This window comes from Pituophis catenifer, unplaced genomic scaffold, assembly GCF_029215685.1.
Source record: "Pituophis catenifer annectens isolate HBS135680 unplaced genomic scaffold, rPitCat1.0.hap2 SCAF_2, whole genome shotgun sequence".
In the NCBI taxonomy this organism is placed as follows: Eukaryota; Metazoa; Chordata; class Lepidosauria; order Squamata; family Colubridae; genus Pituophis; species Pituophis catenifer.
Genome location: NW_027256882.1, coordinates 130,858,387 through 130,877,315, shown reverse-complemented (window position 1 = coordinate 130,877,315; position 18,929 = coordinate 130,858,387). Strand labels below are relative to the sequence as shown.

The following is an 18,929-nucleotide window of genomic DNA, read 5'->3' as shown; positions in this document are numbered from 1 at the left end:
TTAAGTAGAAAATAAGACTTTTATTTTTTTTTAAATCACCAAACAAATGAAATTCAGAGCATTGCTGGCTCCACTCTTAGGATGGATTTCAATACAAACCAGTTAGTTGGGCTTCATCTTTAGAAGTGCCAAAAAGATTTACCATATTTTTTGCACTATAAGACACACCTGGCCATAAAACGCACTCAGATTTTCGGCCTCTGTGCACCCCATTTTCGGCCTTTGCATGGAGGCCGAAAACGGGAAGTGCAGAGGCCAAAAACTGCCGAAGTGTGGGGCCCGGTGGGGCTTTGGCAATATTAGCTCCATAAGACGCACAGACATTTCCACCCACTTTTGGGAGACAAAAAAGTGTGTTTTATGGAGCGAAAAATACGATAGGTCTTGGTAAAATGTGAATTAAGATCTATGGAAAAGTCTAGGATAAATTGACTTAATGTAATGAACTAGTTGTTCAGAACATGTATTTTCTCTGGTAAATGGTGACTTCTTGAGAAAATAAAGCGGAATTAATAATCAACTAGGAATTAACTTTGTAACGAGAATTATTTTTTTAAAATACCAGGACTGAGTTATTATACATGTCATGTATCTTCCTGTGATCCATAAAGATAATTTACAAAAGCTACTGTTCCAAAGAAGGCAACAAAAGCCCATCTTAGTGTTTAGCCTAAATACATTGTTTAGAGGACCTTATAACTTGGTAAACTGGCTTTAGCTTAATAGGATAAAAATATAGGCAAAAAAGCACAGCTAAACCAAATTAATCACTACATAAAGTTATAATTGTTAGTACCGGAGGCAAATCCTTATTTAAGTCTCATGTACAAGTATGCACAGTTTCATAAATAAAATTTAATTCTTTTTTAAAAGAAGGAATAACCAAGTTTATTTATCAATTTGGGAATCTGAAATATAAAATGTAACATCAGAAGCAAACAGCTGTTATAAACAAACCTCATTATTATTAAAAAGATTTAAAAACTTATGCCATTCCACTACTGTCTATGGCTACTATTGCTAAGAATGCCATTATTAGTAACTTTTCATGCAAACTGAACAAAAAATTTGTTTTGAAAAATCAGATTCCATTATATAGGAAATGCCACATAAGGAGGGTTCTTTTTTTATCAGTCAAAACAATGCTCATTTCTTTCATATTAACTTCCTGATTAAAACCAAAATAACCTATGACCGAACAGATTTATCTGATTCCTTGACACAAATATACCAGATTTCTAGTTAAAGGAAGTGTTCATGTCTGTCTGTGTGTAAAGAACCTGCAAATTGAACAACATTTAATAAATCTTAAAACCCAAGCCATAGTTCATTGTAACAAGGTCTAGTCAAACAAGGTTTAACTGTATTCAGAAACGTAATGGGCTGTTCCAGAACATCCTGTCTAAAAAGTAAATTCCATTTGCAGAGAGAAATGAGATTTTAAAATGAGGTTCCTACTACGGGAAAGGTAGAGAGAAGGAAGCAATTTTTGAAAATTCTCTACACTATTCCTTACTAGCATTTGGAACATCTCTTCATAAGGAATATTCAACTAAAATTGCCACTCCTCCCACACTCTAACTCTGGCCAGGAGACAGTTAGTAAATGGACATGCACGAACTGATTTCACATTCCACCATCCACTAAATATGGATTTTCTTAGGATCTTCAGTTATGTAGAACAGAATTAAATAACCTGCGCTCCATACCTTGTAAGAAAATCTCAATCAATTATTACATTCTCAAGGGTAATCAGTGTACAGAATATTTTCATTTTGCTGTATCTAACCTTTTCAATTTGGAATGGAATTACCTTCATAAATGGAGATATAAGCGCACCTCAGAACAGAATACCAGTCTCTGTTACCAACAAAAGTGCCATTGAAACAGCAGCACACCCTTAAATAATCCAGCTGTCATGACAGGCATACAACCACATTATTCAGGACAGAATACACACACCTCAAATATCTACAACACTAGAACAGTAGATAACAGTAGAAAGTTTGTAGGCTCCCAAAAAGCAGTTCCTTGTTAAATAGATATTTTATTTATAATTATTCAGACTCTATCCACTCCTTTTAGGAAAAAAATCCTTCTACCTTCACATGTTTCCAGAAATTCCCACAGGGAGAGATAAATGAGGCAGCTAGTTTCTCCCATCTCCATTTGTTTCTGGGTTATACTTCCAAAGTGACTGCAAGTATCTGCAGTTTTTTAAAATATTAAAATAGAAAAAAGTGAAGCAATGATGATGAACTGCTGGTTCAAACAATATTTTCATAAGAATTTCATTAGTCCATGGTTGGATTGATGTTACCGATATATTCAGAATTATAAAAGGTGCTTTTACATGTAATAATTTACACAATAGGAGAATCATCTTGGTTCGCTTGTGCTATAATTGCAGACTAACGGTTGTATGTCTGACCCCCAGTTGTTAATGCACTAAAATTCATCTTGTAAACATATGACAATATTGGAGAAGGGTTTGTTTTAAAAGACAGTTTTGTTAGTAGAAATTTGCCATTTCCTTTGTTGACTGTATAGTGTTGGAAACTATAGTATGACTTTATAGACATCAACACTGCCTTCCGTTTATTACTGCTGACTGGTAGACTATGGGAAAAAAGTTTGAACACATAGAAATCTTGAGTGTTCTCCTTTAGTTAGCAACACGTCAGACTTTGATAACAGGAAATGGAAGTTAAAACTTTAGACTTAAAAATAAAAATGGAGCAGGGAAGTCTTCAAAATGCTTCAAGTATAAAGCTGGTGGGAGGAACAGAAGACATCTGGCTGGTCGCAACTATCTGCAGAAGGTCTTGTTATCTTTCATGGATGAGCACGACTTCCACAAGATTCCCTAATTCTGTCAAAAATAAAAAATATAAATATCTGTCATGGCAAGTTTCTTGTAACATGCAAGTGACAATACAGTCTTTCCTTGGAAAACTATGTATCTTAGATTTCTTGTAAGTAATCCTATTTTCTTCAACATCAAAGGAATCTCTTTCACTGTGACAACAAATGAAATCAGAAGGAATTAGGGAAAGAGCCTTTGATCATTTAATATTTGGTGAGAATTTAGATACAAAAAATTAAGAGGGATGAGATATTTACCCTGAGATTTTGTCCGCAGAAATATAAGGTCTGTATAAATTCAGGATTTCCTCTTAAGCAAAAGCTAGTGTGTCTAGAATTCATTAACTATATTTTATTTTATTTCTATTTCTATTTGATTTATAAAGAATGATCTAAAAAAAAAAAAAGATGGTGCTACTTTCCTATGTGACCTTGTCAGCTGCTTTTAGTCACTTAGTAGCCCAACCATAATCTCCTACCCATATCAACATATACAATTTTAAAAAGGAAGATTTAATATAAGTAATCATCTTTGATAGAATATGGTTACCCTGGAGGTATTTAAGGCAACAGCACTACAGGGAATTAACTATATAAGACATTTCATTATATAATTGCACACTAAATTCTTATTCCTCCATTGCTAATTGTAGCATTTTAAAGTCTTTACAAGTGTAACATTTGATCCAATGCCTTAACAACAGCATTTTCAATTGTGTGCATTCTGTTTATGTGAAGAGAATAGTTTGACAAAAGATTTAGGATTAATGAGTGAAAATGTCCTCCTCAGGAGTTTTGATAAATAGAAAAAAATAAGTTTAGAGCATTAGAAATGGGATATCTGCTTACATATAATGGGATAAGCTTTATTCTTTATAGATATTCCCGAATATTCTCTGACTGCAATCTGAATTTGTAATCTGATTGTGCAAGGTCACAGCTATAGATCTCACTAACTTTTATCTCTGGCTGGTAAGAATGAATATTTTGATTTACTACCTGGAGGAGCTACGCTCTTTGCTCACACAGTCATCATGAGAGGTAGTATCACCATTTCCCATCATGCTGCATGTTCTCCGCTTTTTCCTTCGATGCACCATTCCTTCAGTTTCAGAGCTAGAATCGCACTAAATGAGAAATAAGTTAAATAAATAAATAAGTTCAAAACTATTCAATTTTTATAAGGGTTCATCAGAAAAAGCAGCCACGATATTTGAGGAACAACATCCAGTATAACTACTCCTCACTTAACAGTCCATAATTAGGATTAGCAACCATCATTAAATAAAGTGTCATGCGACTGTTCCACTTAGTAATGGCAGTTTTGGTAATCCCAGCTGTGATTAGCCAATGAATCCCATAGTCATTAAGTGAGGACTCACCAGATCCAAGCCATTCTTGGAAAAAGGTTAGGGATTGCCTCCTCTTAAACTACCCTCATCCACCTACCTCCCCCCTCTTCTCTGTCCATTTGGCTGCCCATCTACTGTCACAAGCCCTGCCTGCCACATTGCACGCCGCTCCTCTACATGAGTAGAGGTTCTGTCAAAGGCTCTGGAGCAAAAGAAGGCCCTGGCTGGTACAGCAGTACGGTGATGAGCAGAGCCAGGTGGTGGTAGTTAAATCTGCAGGCAGCCAAAACGCACTTGTTTCTGTGTTCAGCACCACTGTAACTTTGAATGGTTGCTGAACAAATGGATGTTAAGCAACGACTATTTATATGTTTTAACCCCATCCAGAAACAAAACAGGGATTGTAGAAAATCCTTGGTGTATAATCAGTAACTTTCTCTTGCTAGGGTTTAGTTTGAGCCTGTTCTGTTCCATCCAAAATCACACGAAACTACAGGCAGTGGTAGGACTTCAAGAGTGTCTCTGACCTGGAGACTTCCAGTTGGCGCCGCAGGGATACAGACGGGGAATTAGTAGGCTCTTTGGAGCCCCGCCGGTAGGTCTTTGGATCTACCCTGTCCTGTAGGGACAGGGGGATAGAGAGGGACCCCTTGGATGGCCGAGAGGAATGGGCAGGTTCCTCGGGGCCGGAGGCTTGCCCTCTGTGCCGGCAGCGGTGGAACGGCGGCCATGGTGACTGCCCTGAGACCGCAGCAACTGGGATACAAGAATGCGCAGGAAGAGAAGAGGAGAAGCGGAGAGCGGAGCCGGGAGTTTGCATGCCGGGTGAGTGGACATCAACCCAGGCAGGAACTGCCCACAAACGCTGAATTACAATTAGTCTGCCCCAGCCTTAACAGCGGCTGAGAACTATTGGGGCACAAAGACAAAAGACCTGTTGTGGATAACATAAATTACTGACTTTTTGGAAATGTTGGACTATGGATCTGGATATATTCTTTCTTAATTTTTTGGTGGATAAATGAAATTCGACTATGTTTGGGAGAAAGGAAGGAGAAGAGGAAATAATTATGCCTTCAAAGCAAAGGAAAAAGACAAACGGAGACGTATAAAATGGTTGCCAGCTGAAAAGTGAAAGTGTAAATTCCAGGCTGCTTGTTACTTGAAAAGAGAAACTTTGTTGCTTGTTATCTAAACTTGACTATTTTGAGGAAAAGACTCAGAGAACTTGATTTAGGATACATAATCTGTTCACTGGAGGATTTATTGAAGATTAGAAAGAAGAAATCAAATGGAACAATGAAAACTGAACTAATAAACGTGGCAACAAAATAAAGGTGTGGCAATAGAAGAAGGACATGATGATATCATATATGGAATAGCTTCAGAATTAACTTTGTAGAACTCATAACTTTGATGACATTGAAATGGAAAAGATACATATTTGGACAGACTGGAGAAAGGAATAATGGAATATATTATGTAACAAGACAACAAAATATTATATTTTGATTTAAATGAAATTAACTGTTTCTGGGTGGGTGAATAATGCTAGGAGATACATTTTTTTCTTTTCTTCTCTATGCTCTCTCTCTATTTCTTTCTTTTAGTATCTTTCTCTTTGTTTCTTTTCCCCTCTCTATTTTCTTTTTTAATCCATTTGACTTTTTGTTATATTTCTACTCTCTTCCTTTTTCCTTTTTCTTTTTTAGTGTTGCCTTATTTTTTTGTATTTCTTTTATTGTAATTATTATTGCTATTACTCTCTCCTTTTTTTCTATTATTATTCTCATATAAATATATAAACAATTTGATTAAGAAATAAGAGCATAAATGATTGAAGGAAAACATGATTTTTGGATGTTCTAATGCTTTTTTTAAACTTTGAATTTTTAACTAGCATTATCTACAGATTTAATAATCTGGAAGAAAATGTTTACCTTTAAAGGCATTGGATGTTAAAAAGAATTATTTATAGAATTAAGAACCATAAAAAATTGATCTTAAAGTGTTTCAAAATGTTTCCTATTGAAAATAAGAAATAAGCACGGAATGGGAGAAAATTTAAGAGAGAATAGGAGATAAGATATTTATTGAAATATACTTTTATCATAAATTGGTAAGAGATATGGAGGAGAATAGATTGGAAAACAATATTGGTAACACATTCCGAAGTAATCTGGAGCTAAACAACTGAATAAGAGATAAATGTTATGAATTAAATAAATGAATTTAGGAGTGGAGGAAAGCATGATTCTGGAGATCAGTGAAAGCAAAGCTGTGACCCAGTTTTACAAATAAGGTAGGAGTGGAGGAAAGCATCATACTGGAGAACAATTAAAGTAAATTGGGAACCAGTTAAAAATAAAAATAAGAATTAGAAGTGGAGGAAAGCATGTGCTGGGTAACAGTTAAAGCAAAACTGTGAACTAGCCAAAAATAAAAAGTTAGGAGTGGAGGAGACTATACCTGGGGGTCAATTGAAATAAAGTTGTGAACCAGTTAAAAATAGGGGTAGGAGTGGAGGAAAGCATTGCTGGAAGGCAACTACTTGAGTTGTGAACCAGTTTTATAATAGATTTAGGAGGAATTAAGGAGAAGGTTGGTGTGCAGTTAAAATTATACTGTGAACCAGCTAAAATAATTAAGGTAAGGAGTGGAGGAAAGCATTGCTGGAAAGCAGCTGATTAAGATGTGAACCAGCTAAAAAATAAACTTAGGAGGAAGTGGAAGAGATTTTACTGGAGAATAGTAGCTAAACTGTGAACCAGTTTAAATAAATACAGACAGGAGTATTGGAAAATACAGCTGGGAAATAGATATTTAAACTATGAACCAGTCAAAAATTAGATTCAATAAAATATGAGAATAAACTTGAAGTAAATAAAATAAAGTATTGTGGAAGTAACAAACTATAGAAGGAAATGTTGATTGTTTATGAAATGACTTTAAGAGAGGAGGAAAATACTTTTTGTCAAGATTATGGATATTAGATGTCATTTAAGAGAAGTAAAATATAGATTTGAAGTAATGGGTTTTAGGATTGAGGAATATATATGAAATATTGATTGTTAAAATGATAAAGATTTAGAATGGTGTTTATTGTTTAGAATTTTGGGTGTAATAGTAGAAAGATAAATGTTTAAAATAAGATTTTTTTTCTTTTTTTTAAAGATGTAAATGGATAAAATTTGGAACAAAATTGATTGAGGGAATGTGAATAATTGTACTCATTTTATGCCGGACCAAACCCTTGTTCTAAAAAGATGTATTTTATGTTTTAAAAAATAAAAAAAAATTTTTTTTTGGGAAAAAAAAGTGTCTCTCTGACCTGGAGTTACATGCTATTTTCTCTCTTGCAACTACCATCAATTTGAACTACAAAGGAAGCAGCAGAACTACTGCAAAACAGTGCCTCCGATCCCCATACCCCATCTAGAACATCACCATAATCAATTATACTGAAGGCTGTTAAAAGGTCCAAAAGGACCATAACAAACAATCCATGTCCAGGTACTGATATAATTCATCAACAGAGCAACCAATGCCAACTCTATCCATTGCCAGGGTGTGAACCCTGATACCAAATCCAGATAACCCACTTCTTCTATAGTGCTCTGTAGTTGATCTCAAACAAGTATCTCAACACATTTTGCCACAAAAGGAAGGTTGGAGACCAGGTGATAATTATCTAAGACCTCTAGATACAGAGAAGACCTCCTAAGGAGGAGATGACTAATGCCTCCTTATAGGCTGCTGGCATCAAACCCATAGAGGTGTTCACAATTTCCCAGGTTCACAGAATTAACCACCCTCCCCAACTACACAGAGCCAGGATAGGCAAGGATCTAGATCACAATGGTTCAGAGAACCCTATTCACTTTGTTGGAAGTAATACAATGAAAAGAAACCCAGGTAACTTGCCAAGATAGTCCAGATTAAGAGGGAAATTGAGGCAACTATGATACAAAGTGCATGCAAACTAGACACAAGAAACGGCAACTCCCTTTTACCCTTTTGGGTAAAAAGGAGTTGGACATCCAGAAAAGGGTTGTTGAATGATAACCAGTAATGCAGTAAGAGAGAAGATATAATTATATTATGCCTATCCATAACCAAGTTGTAACTGTCTTCTTATAGACAGAGCTGGCCTTAACCGGTACCAATTTAAGACCAGCTGCCTCAATTAAATCCCAAAGTAGAAGCAGCCAAAATGGAAGAAAGGCTCACCAACATACTGTAAGCCTTTCCCCCCTCAATTTAATACTTAATACTTTTTCAAAAGAGCTTAATACTCAATCACTCTTTTGTGGTCTCTCAATGGTTTACTATTGGGGGGGATGACTTGGAGGATGTCATAACAGAAGTATGAATGTCATTCATACACACGCAGTTTGTCTCTAAAATGTTTCTTCTGAATATGTTAATTGGTATAATCGGCAGCAGCAGTTTGCAACTTCATATGAAATGGACAACATACCGTATTTTTCGGAGTATAAGACGCATCGGAGTATAAGACGCACCTTAGTTTTTGGGGAGGAAAATAAGAGAAAAAGCTGATTGGTGGGTGGATCAGCCTCCCAGAAAACCCCCAATCAGCTGTTCCCAGAGGTGAATTTTAGCAACAGGTTCGTTGGTTGTGAGCTCTGTGCCTTGTTTTTTCTGCTTCTGAAAGCCTCCAAAACAGAGCTTCAGAAAAAAAGGCTTTTTTCCTGAAGCTTCTTTCAGAGGCTTTTATCCTGAAGGATTATCTGTATTCTGTTCAATCTCCTTTCTTTGGTATTGGTATGTAGATTAACCTCTTCTGATCTGTTGGTTATTGTATCATTCTCCAGATTTGTTAGCATAGTTTGATTAGAACCTTTATTGATTCTTCTTTCGTTGCTTGCCGTATTATTTTAGATAAAAGCCTTTCAGAGGCTTTTTTTCTGAAGCTTCTTTCAGAGGCGTCTTTCAGCCTCTGAAATCTTCGTTTGCGAGGCTGGGCGGGGCTACATTCGGAGTATAAGACACACCCAGATTTTCATCCTCTTTTTTGGGGGGAAAAAGGTGCATCTTATACTCTGAAAAATATGGTAGATCTTTCAAGGTACTGTCCTCCAATACCATGCAGGACAGGCAGATCCTTCTCAGGATTTCTTAGATTCAATTAATAATATCATTGATTTTGCTTGAGAATCTTACTTCTCCTCTTTTATGGACAGTTTTGATTTTTTGTTTTTATGTATAGCTATATCTTGGATTAAGTAGCAGGTGTTGTTTAGTTCTTACGTAGGTGTAATCTGCAGCAGCCCAGTCCTTACCTCTGAATCAGAATCTGAAGAACTGGAGCTGGAAGAACTAGATGAATCACTAGAACTGTCTGAAGCAATGCCCGTTGATTCTTGTAAGTCAACAGAATCAGCTAGTACAGCTAGTTCAGGATGTTCCTGCTTGAGGACCCTTGGGGTGTATAAATAAAGAGGATAAAAGCATTATGTTTTAAAGAAACGAAAGAGTACAATACATCCTATTCTTTACTCCATAGGCCACTCAGAACATTTTTACAGCATAACAAAATATACTGTAACAAGAATATGCCCTGCTCTTCTCCTCAAACAATAAATTAAAAAGTAGTGACTTGGTAAAAGCTAATAAACTGGGTCATATCTTTGTTACCAAAGAAAAAAAGAAACAGTTGTCTCAAAAATGTTTGCTTTGCAAGATTATCATCCATCTCGAGGCAGTTTTGCTTGTGACTTTGCCAAGACTTCTTCCCAGTTGGGGCTCCATAATGGATGGCAGTTTACTCTGTTCTCTCAAAATTCAGCTTTTACTGCCCATTTTATTAATTTAGGAAAATTAGGAAAATATTTCACTGGTGAAATCAGGTTTTATTTTTTCTATTGTCCTCATTTCACTTCGTTTTTAGAGGTTTTCCTTAAGTGTTTAACTGGCATTAAACCCACCCACATAGGAACTGGCATTTGTACACAACATATGGAATATCAAACTGCTACAGCTATAAAATATTATGTATCTCAGGTAGCTAAGTGAAATCAGTAGTGAGATGTACAAATTCTCTGTTCTTAAAACATGACCCAAATTAATCCTACAACAGAACAGGCTATTAATATTATTCTTAAAAGTATGAAACTGCTTACCCAAAATATAACAAGAGAGGGCTATTGCCTGCATGGAGCTACTGGATCTGTTTGTTTCCCAAAGACCAGGTGACACATTGTTATGGGACTGTAATACCTAAACCTTTGGCTTGATCCAGCAATGCTTGGTAGGATACAAAAGACTATTCCTCTGCGAAAGTTTAGAAATCCTGGAGCTAGTTGGGATGCATTTACCTCCACAGTAAAGTTAGGAAGCTTCACCTTTAATTTTATTTAATTAAAACAACTTTAATCAGCAATCACTTTAATATTACTTTTGTGTTTAATAACTGAGTGATCAAACATTCTCAGCCTTAAAACTATAACTTTTAAATATATAGTTGAGTCACCTTAATGAATCTTGAAATCCAGAAGCCTAATTCTTCTTCTGGACTCCATGGACCATGTTGCTATTACAAGCCAGACTGTCCAGAAAGTCTTTCCAAAATGCAAAAAACTTAATTAGATTAACATTTCACATATTACATTAAGCATTATTCCAGGTGTCTGCATTGCTCTACTAAGCAACAGCTGGCTTATCCAACCCGCACCTGGGAAATCACTGAAATAACATTGATGTCTCTCACCTGTACCATTTTCTAGATAACTTCGGTCTTCCCCTTACTGTCTTGTGCCACACCACAGGGAAGTTTGTACAGCTGGCAAAATTCTGAGTGACAGCAATAGTCGTGTCAAGATTGAGAACAACATGCCACCAGCCACCTACAAATGCAACACTGTAGAAGCTTATGATCATCAACAGAAGAAAATATGTAAATCATTGTTTTAACTGTTACTTTACAATCGTTTGTTTTTTTTACATGTTTTCTTTGTAATACATCCCAAAGGTCTGATCAGCAATAGCAACTAATTCTGTCTTAAATTTCCAACACAAGTTCTCCTTTTAGTTTTCCATATATTGTAGAGAATGTAGAATTGAGCAGACAGTGGAAGGGAGGGGAGGGGAGCGGGGGGGGGGGGGGAGGAGAAGGAATCTTTTTTTTTTTTTGCAAAAGCTGATAAATCTGTACTCCTTTTTATGTAAAATTCCAGTAGACCCAGGCTGAAATTATCTGCATAGAAAGGGGACTATATGATACAAACTTTTCTACCTGTGTTTATCAGATGACTGAATTCTCTTGACAGTGGCACTTGGGAATTGAGACTAGGGAATATGTATAAACACAGGTTGAGCCTCCAAGCCCCCTTATGGATTTTAGCTCAGGAAGCAGGTCATAGAAGGGAAACAGCAGACAAGAACAAATGGTTGACAGATCAGAAATTATTGGAAAATCAAGGGGAATGAAAGATTATGATGTAACTAGAGAGGAGTTAAAATATAATTGTACTTGTAACAAGGATAAAGAATACAGGAAGCCACTTTTTGTATCTTTTTTCTATTTTTCATTTTTTTCTTGCATCTTTTATCTCTGATTTTTTCTTTGTCTCTTTATTTCTTATTCCCTGTTTTATATTAGTTTGCATGATTTTTATCTTTTTTAAAAAAGTTTCAATAATTATATACAAATGACTTTTCTAGATAGTAATTAAAATATTCATAGGGTATATACCACACTTTCATATGATAAAATTGGTTAAAATCACTAAATTTTCCAGCTTTTAATTATCTTTAACAGATAATGCCAGTGAAGATTTGGTGCTGGAATACTCCGAGTTTAAATAAAGGTGGAATATTTATGAGCAGGCAACAGAATTTCATTTTTAACGTGGGCCAGTGTGCTCACAGTAAAAAAAAAAAACCAATAAAAATTATCTTGTTAAAGCACTATTAAAATATAGCTAATAAAATAAGCAAGCAGCTAACATAGAACATGACTGAAATCCACATTCCGTTTCTTGTCATGCATATCATGCATTATAGTAGACATTATTAAACCACGACAAATTATTTATTCAATTTTAAGATGAAAATGTGTGACTGCCTAAAATCGCTCAATGACTTCCCATGTGTAAGGGTGGACTTGAGCCTGGGTCTCCCTGGTATCATACTAACATCATGATTACACTAGGTTTAATAAGTTAAATTATTTAATCAGATTGACCATAGGGACTTTATTTCCATTTCATGAAACTCTGAAAGGACAAGGAAAATCACTTCTCCTAACTACGTAAAAGACATCCTAAAACGAATATCTACTTTGCATATGTAGCTGTATTAATGCATTGAAGTAACTGATTTTAAGAAGTTATTTAAGAACGATCATCCTGTCAGTCCTCTGATTGCACTAATTAAGGTGTCTGTCACTCAGCAGACATTATTCATGGATTCATTCACCATAACTTCCATAACATTCTAATTATTTAGAGCATCCCTATTTCAGTTTCTTTTTTGAACAACTCACTTTATATTAGGTTTATTCATCTATCCATGTGTAATGCTTCCTTTATGTTCATTATACTATTGGATATATAAAGATAAGCCTTTGCAGCTTTTCTAGACTGTTTGATTTTAAGGAATACCCTGGTTAGTAAATCTATGAAAGAGGGGGTCATGCCGCACGTTCATAAATCTACACTTGTTTCCCACTCCCCCCCTTTTTGTTTTGTATTAAATTATCCTTTTCTCCTCTAAAACATACCGTATTTTTCAGCATATAAGACGTTCCTACCTTTTTTGGTGAGGAAAACAAGAAAAAGAAATCTGCCTCTGCCCTCGTGGCAGCAAACAGCCTGCTTTACTTTCATTTTCGTTTTCAGCATAGCTTGATTAGCACAAGGAAAAAAAATCTGCTCCCAGCAATTTACCTCCTTGCAGCATGCAGCAGAGGCCCATGCAGCAATAGGTAATGGCAATCCCTGTAGCCTGAAACAGCTGAGTCGGGGAGGCTGATGCAACGGACAAACAGCTTGTGCTAATTAGGGTGTGCTGAAGCTGAAATTGTCTGTTTCTTCTTGCTGCTTGTTACAAGGAGGTAAATTGCTGGGAGGCAGAGACCAAAGAGTGGGGGCCAGTGGGTGGGCGGGGCTACATTCGGTGTATGACGCACCCAAATTTTCACCCTCTTATAGGGGGGAAAAAGGTGTGTTTTATACTCCGTAAAATATGATAATTTGGAGCTTTGACATTGTCAAAATACAAAGGCAAGAATGAAGGCGGCAGTGGAAACCCCCCCCCCCCCAAAAAAGGACCACAGACTGACCATCCCTACTGTAGAATAAAAGAGACTTCAACGGAGTTTAACAAATATGCATACCTGGCACAAACACAGTCTCTCCAGGTTTTTGTACTATTTCCAAAGGTTTGAACTCTGAAGGCCAAGTGGGAAGTTGCGTTCGGGGATATATTACTCTGAACCAAGTGATGGCTTCATCTTGCTGATTGCCTCCTTCTTCACGGGTCACTTTGATCAATTCTCTGGGAGTGCTGGTAGGGAAGAGACACCAGCGCTTATGTCCATGGACTAAGGCATTCCATGCACTTGTTCCCAGAGGGTCAATATGAATACCTGTTCCTGAACGAGGTGGGCCCATCACAAACCATCTGCAATATTAGAAAACTCAATTATTTTTCTTGTTAACATTTCCCCAAAAATAAAGATTTCCTTTCTTTTTCTAAAGCAGACCTAAACATTTTGTTCCACTTCCATATTTTGTTTTATAGTGCAAAAGTTTTCGGGAAGATTATTTCCATATTTATTTCTGAATAAAAAACAGAAGTCTAATTTTGTAATCCCTTTCCTAATGGAAAATAAAATATCATTTCAAGACAGCTACATAGGTCTGGGCAGTTTATTTTACAAAATGTGAATCCTGACCATATGAGTAATGGTTTTCAGAATGTCCCATGAACATTTCACTCTATGAAGAAAGGATTTCAAAATCTGGCCATTTTTAATGTAGGAGCATAAAAAAGAAAAAAGGACAATGTCAAGAATGGATAGAAAATATTATCTTACTTTATTTTAAATTTTAAATTGAAATTTTAATTTGTTTTAAATTTATTGGGATTTTAATTGTCGTGGGCCAATATTATTTAATTTGATTTTAAATTGTTTTTAACTTTTGTATTTCTGTATTTTATCTTGTGCCTGTTCACCGCCCTGAGTCCTTCGGGAGTAGGGCGGTATACAAATTTAATAAAACTCAAAACTCAAAGAGCCTTGGTAGTACAGGGGTTTAAGGCACCCTGTTATTAAGCTGGTTATTAAGACCAGCTGCCTGCAATTACTGCAGGGTTCGAATCTCGCCAAGGCTCAAGGTTGACTCAGCCTTCCATCCTTTCTAAGGTAGGTGAAATGAGGACCCAGTTGTGGGGGCAATAAGCTGACTTTGTATAAAATATACAAAAGGATGAAGGCTATTGCTGAGCACATTGTAAGCCACCCTGAGTCTTCGGAGAAGGGCGGCATATAAATCAAATTAAAAAAAAAACAAAAAACCATTCTTTTTTAACATTTCAACAATCTAACACAATCATCCAAGAGCCGCAGCAGTTATCTCAAAGGCAAAGATGAATAAAATGTTTTATTTCCCCAATGATAGTAGAACCCAACTATGGACATTGTTGCCTAAACAATCTAATCCAGAACCTCACAATAGATGCACTTAAACAGTAGAGCAACCATTATCAATCCAGTGCTATTCATGTATTCAGACTGCATTTCCCAGAATTTGTACACAATATTGCCTTGTGACCCATTCAGAGTGCGCTTTATGGGCCAAGACCAATATTGGTAAGAAAAGCGAAACAACCACTGATTGCACAAGTTCATTTTTCTAAAAGCCCTTAAAATCTTTTAAAAAACATATTAACTTTATCTGGGCTTTAAGTGATTTATGAGTTATAACTTAAATGTAGCTGCTATTTGGAAAGGCATCCTGTTTTACTGTGTACATCAAAGTCTAAACAACCCTCTTAGTTTTAGTGTGCCTGGACTGTATGCGCAGGACAAATGAGAATAATGGAAATTCACTGGTCTATAAGCCAGACTTTTGGTGCTTGAGGTTAGCTAGTTTATACCTGTAAGGTGGCCTTCTCTTCTCTCCTGCATATTTGAACAAATCGTCAGTGAAGAATTTGGGTACCCTGTAGTCCTCCAAAAGTTTTTTGCGCTTTGGATGTTCCCCATAACTGCTGTCAAATATATAGAGAGGACTATCATCTCGTGTAGTCTCCATGTATTCAATGTAATATTTCATCTTCATTTTCACAGAATAACCGTCATTGTCCTCCCCACACTTGAATTTCTGGTTCCTGTATTTGCGCTTCAGGCGTTCCAGAGTCCACTTCTCTTGGGCTGACCACCCTGCCTCAGCATTTAACAGGACAACAGGCTTATAAGGTTTCTCATATCTTTCAATGAATTCTTCCACTGACATATGGAGGGCATCTGCTCTTTCCACATTATCCTACAAGAATGGATGAAGAACTACCTTTAAAACCAAGTAATGAAGAATGTAATACAGTAGAACCTTAATGATACTATTAGCCCTACAGAATGAGACCCACAGAGTCAACAAAAATGCTTTAAAATTATGTTAAACTCTTGTTTTCCTTATAAAATTGCATAAATTTATACGGTACTGCTAGATGACGTGGATTTTATTTTTTAATTTTGAAATAAAAGTGTTCGTAATGTAACTTGGGAGATAATTTTTACATGAGGCCATTCTACTGCATTTCCATTCTTATAAAAAAAAATATTTTTTTAAACTATGGAATTCCATAAAGAACTGCTGTTAAGTTCACAAGTACTCCCAGGTAAGCAAGTATATAATCAAAATCTTAATATAAAATGTTTCAAATGATAGCTACCAAACTGATCATTAATTTTTGCCTGTGACAGACAAATGTGCAAAAAAAAATTGCTGTTTAATATGCATTTCAAGTACTGTACTACATTTCTAAACAAACTTGTGTGGAAGATAAATTGGAATTTTATTTACTCTTGCTCATCAGGAAGAAGGTGCAAAGAATGAACCTGTCCCATTATTTGAAGGACACCTTAGTCTTTGTAGTGCTTTGCATTCAGTTTGAAAAGAACCCTTGTGTGGGAGTGCATTGAGGCATGATCCAGAACTTACCTGCAGTTGTTTAAAGCAGCCTCACAAACCTGGAAAATTCATCTGCTTTAAAGAGCTTAAATTAGGTACTATACTTGTATACTATGCAAAATATTACACAATTCCACTCTGAAAAATCTTCAGGTACAAGTAATGGACAAGAAGGAAAACAACAAAGAATATTTTGCAATCTACCATAATCTAAAAACATTTACGAGCCTTATCACATCTCTTATCCTCAGAAACATCAAATGGCATGGAGGTTTTCACAGACACAATAGACTTTGGAATATGTGTCTCTTAGCAAAGTAGGAGAATAAAAGTTTTAACTGGGAAAGCAACAGAGAAATAAAGAACAGTAGGGTATGAATTTGCCATTAGAGGTAATCCTCAATTTATGACCACAATTGAGTCTGCAATTTTGAGTGTAAGTTTTGATGGTCATTAAGCAGATCACCATGAGACTGCACCTGATTTTATTACCTTTTTTGTTGCCGCGGTCATAAATTAAGTCTATTGTTCACTGTGGAGTGTTTTTTTCCCCAGAAACTGGAAGTAAATGCCTGTTTCTAGTAAAAACATTGTAAATCCCAGTGTTGTGACTATGTGATGCTGCAAATGCTCATAAATGTGGATCACGTGTCCAAAATGTAGTCATGTGATTGCAGGGGGAGGCGAGGACTGGATATTATTGCTTAATCTTATTTACAGCTACTAAGAACTACACCACATATAATTAAAAATGTTTCCTACTATGTGAACAGGACTGGATTCCATGAAAACATAAACTTTAACTTTTAGAAGGCAACCACTTCCTTGCTATTCTTACAAGATCTACTTTTTAATAATTCACCTTTTCTTCACTTTCTATATTATGTCTAATCTCTACACATATTCTTGTATGAAATCTGCTTTACATAAATATGTCTTCTCAGCATATCATAAATATCTTAAAATAATTATCTGCTATGAACATTTCCTTTTCTTTTTCCCATTCTTATCTATAATTCTGGTGATTAAAAAGTTAAAAATACACAAGTGTGGTATGACCAACATCAATTCTTGTTCAGAAAGTTTCCACGTTTACGCATCAATTAAGTCCCACTGAATTCAGCAAGGCATCCTTTACGCACCATCAGAATCAGAATAGAGTTGGAAGGGAACTTGGAGGTCTTCTAGTCCAACCCCCTGCTCAAGCAGGAGACCCTATACCATTTCAGAATGGTGGGTCTCCAGTCTCTTCTTAAAAACCTCCCGTGATGAAGCAGTCACAACTTCTGGAAGCAAGCTGTTCCACTAGTTAATTGTCCTCACTGTTAGGAAGTTTCTCCTTAATTCCAGGTTGCTTCTCCCCTTGATCAGTTTCCATCCACTGTTTCTTGTCTTGCCTTCTGGTGCTTTGGAAAATAAATTGACCCCCCTCCTCTTTGTGGTCACATAATTACTCCCAGTTCCTTTCCCACCACTTTAATGGTAGCCCAAACTGTACAAAATACAACCCGCGAGAGGGGTTTTTACCCAAAGTGCTAAGGACCTTCCTCACTTTTGAGATGTTATCTTGTCCCCAAACTCTTCATCTCTGCGACCCGTTTCGTTGGACCTTCGGATTGTTTATCGACCGCCGAATATTCTATTTTAGAAACAACTTAATAATTGCTACTTTGACGAAGAGCCCTAAAGCCCTACTAAGCAGGTATATACAAAAGTATGAAGGCTATTGCTTAACACATTGTAAGCCGCCCTGAGTCTCCAGAGAAGGGCAGCATATAAATCGAACCAATAAATAAATAAATAAGAGCATTACGAATAACCATACCAAAAATAAAGGATCATCGCCCAATCGATCTTTCGGGGTCGATCCTGAACCCTACAGCCGACACGATCCCCACAGAGACCGGGGGGTGGGGGTGGGTTAAGCCCCTCACCTCTCTCGGTGCCCAACCTACCAAGCGGGGTTGATGTCGGCAAGATCAGCCGAAGAAAGAGACCGCTCTCTGCCTTGAGATCCCGGAGGAAGGGGGTTACAAAACCTGACGAGCAATCCGAGCCGCCCCTCTCAGGATGTGTCCCAACCACCCCCGGGAAGGGATTTAAATTCCCCCCCCCATTCCTGTCCCGATGAGAGAACCTGTCCGGCTCTGCGGCGTTCGACTGCCGCCCTTTCCCCGCCACCCACCTTCCCCCGCCGCAGCCGCAGCCGCCTCCTTGTTTAGACTCTTCTCCGAGCCTTCCCGCTCACCTTGCAGCCCGCCGGGTTTAGCGGGAAGCTCTCGCAATAGTTGTGGCGAGTCCAGTCGAGGGAGTCCTTGAGCTCGGGGCGCGCGCTCCGCTTAGCCTCACGGATGCGCTTCTTGCTTTTGTGGTTCATGCTCCCCACGCGGCTCTGCCTTCCCCGCCCGACTCTTCCGGCTACGGATTCCGAGACGGCACCCTCCCGAACAACAGCGCCCCGTCGCTTCCAGAAATTTCACCAACGCGCCGACTCAGCCCTCGCATCGCGGCCTCGACGCCGCCCGCCTCGGGTGGGTTCAACCTCCGCGCCCTC

The 18,929-nt window shown here is 37.2% G+C and overlaps 1 protein-coding gene across 1 annotated transcript; it reads right to left on the bottom strand.

The window, feature by feature from the left end:
• JMJD6 (jumonji domain containing 6, arginine demethylase and lysine hydroxylase) lies at positions 1-18,867 on the bottom strand. Its single transcript, XM_070934598.1, has 7 exons — positions 18,624-18,867; positions 15,342-15,730; positions 13,576-13,862; positions 10,948-11,083; positions 9,521-9,659; positions 3,865-3,992; positions 1-2,872 (listed from the first exon to the last, which is right to left on the bottom strand). The coding sequence occupies exons 1-7, from the start codon at positions 18,750-18,752 to the stop codon at positions 2,836-2,838; spliced, it is 1,245 nt and encodes a 414-aa protein (XP_070790699.1). The 5' UTR covers positions 18,753-18,867; the 3' UTR covers positions 1-2,835.
• Between the last annotated feature and the right edge of the window lie 62 nt (positions 18,868-18,929).

Excerpts from the sequence above, each read along its gene's own strand:
- JMJD6 (XM_070934598.1), bottom strand. The coding sequence starts at position 18,752 with ATGAACCACAAAAGCAAGAAGCGCATCCGTGAGGCTAAGCGGAGCGCG. Across the intron at positions 13,863-15,341 it reads AAGAGAAGGCCACCTTACAG|ATGGTTTGTGATGGGCCCAC; the intron begins GTATAAACTAGC and ends CTAATATTGCAG. Across the intron at positions 2,873-3,864 it reads AAAGAGCGTAGCTCCTCCAG|AATTAGGGAATCTTGTGGAA; the intron begins GTAGTAAATCAA and ends TATTTTTGACAG.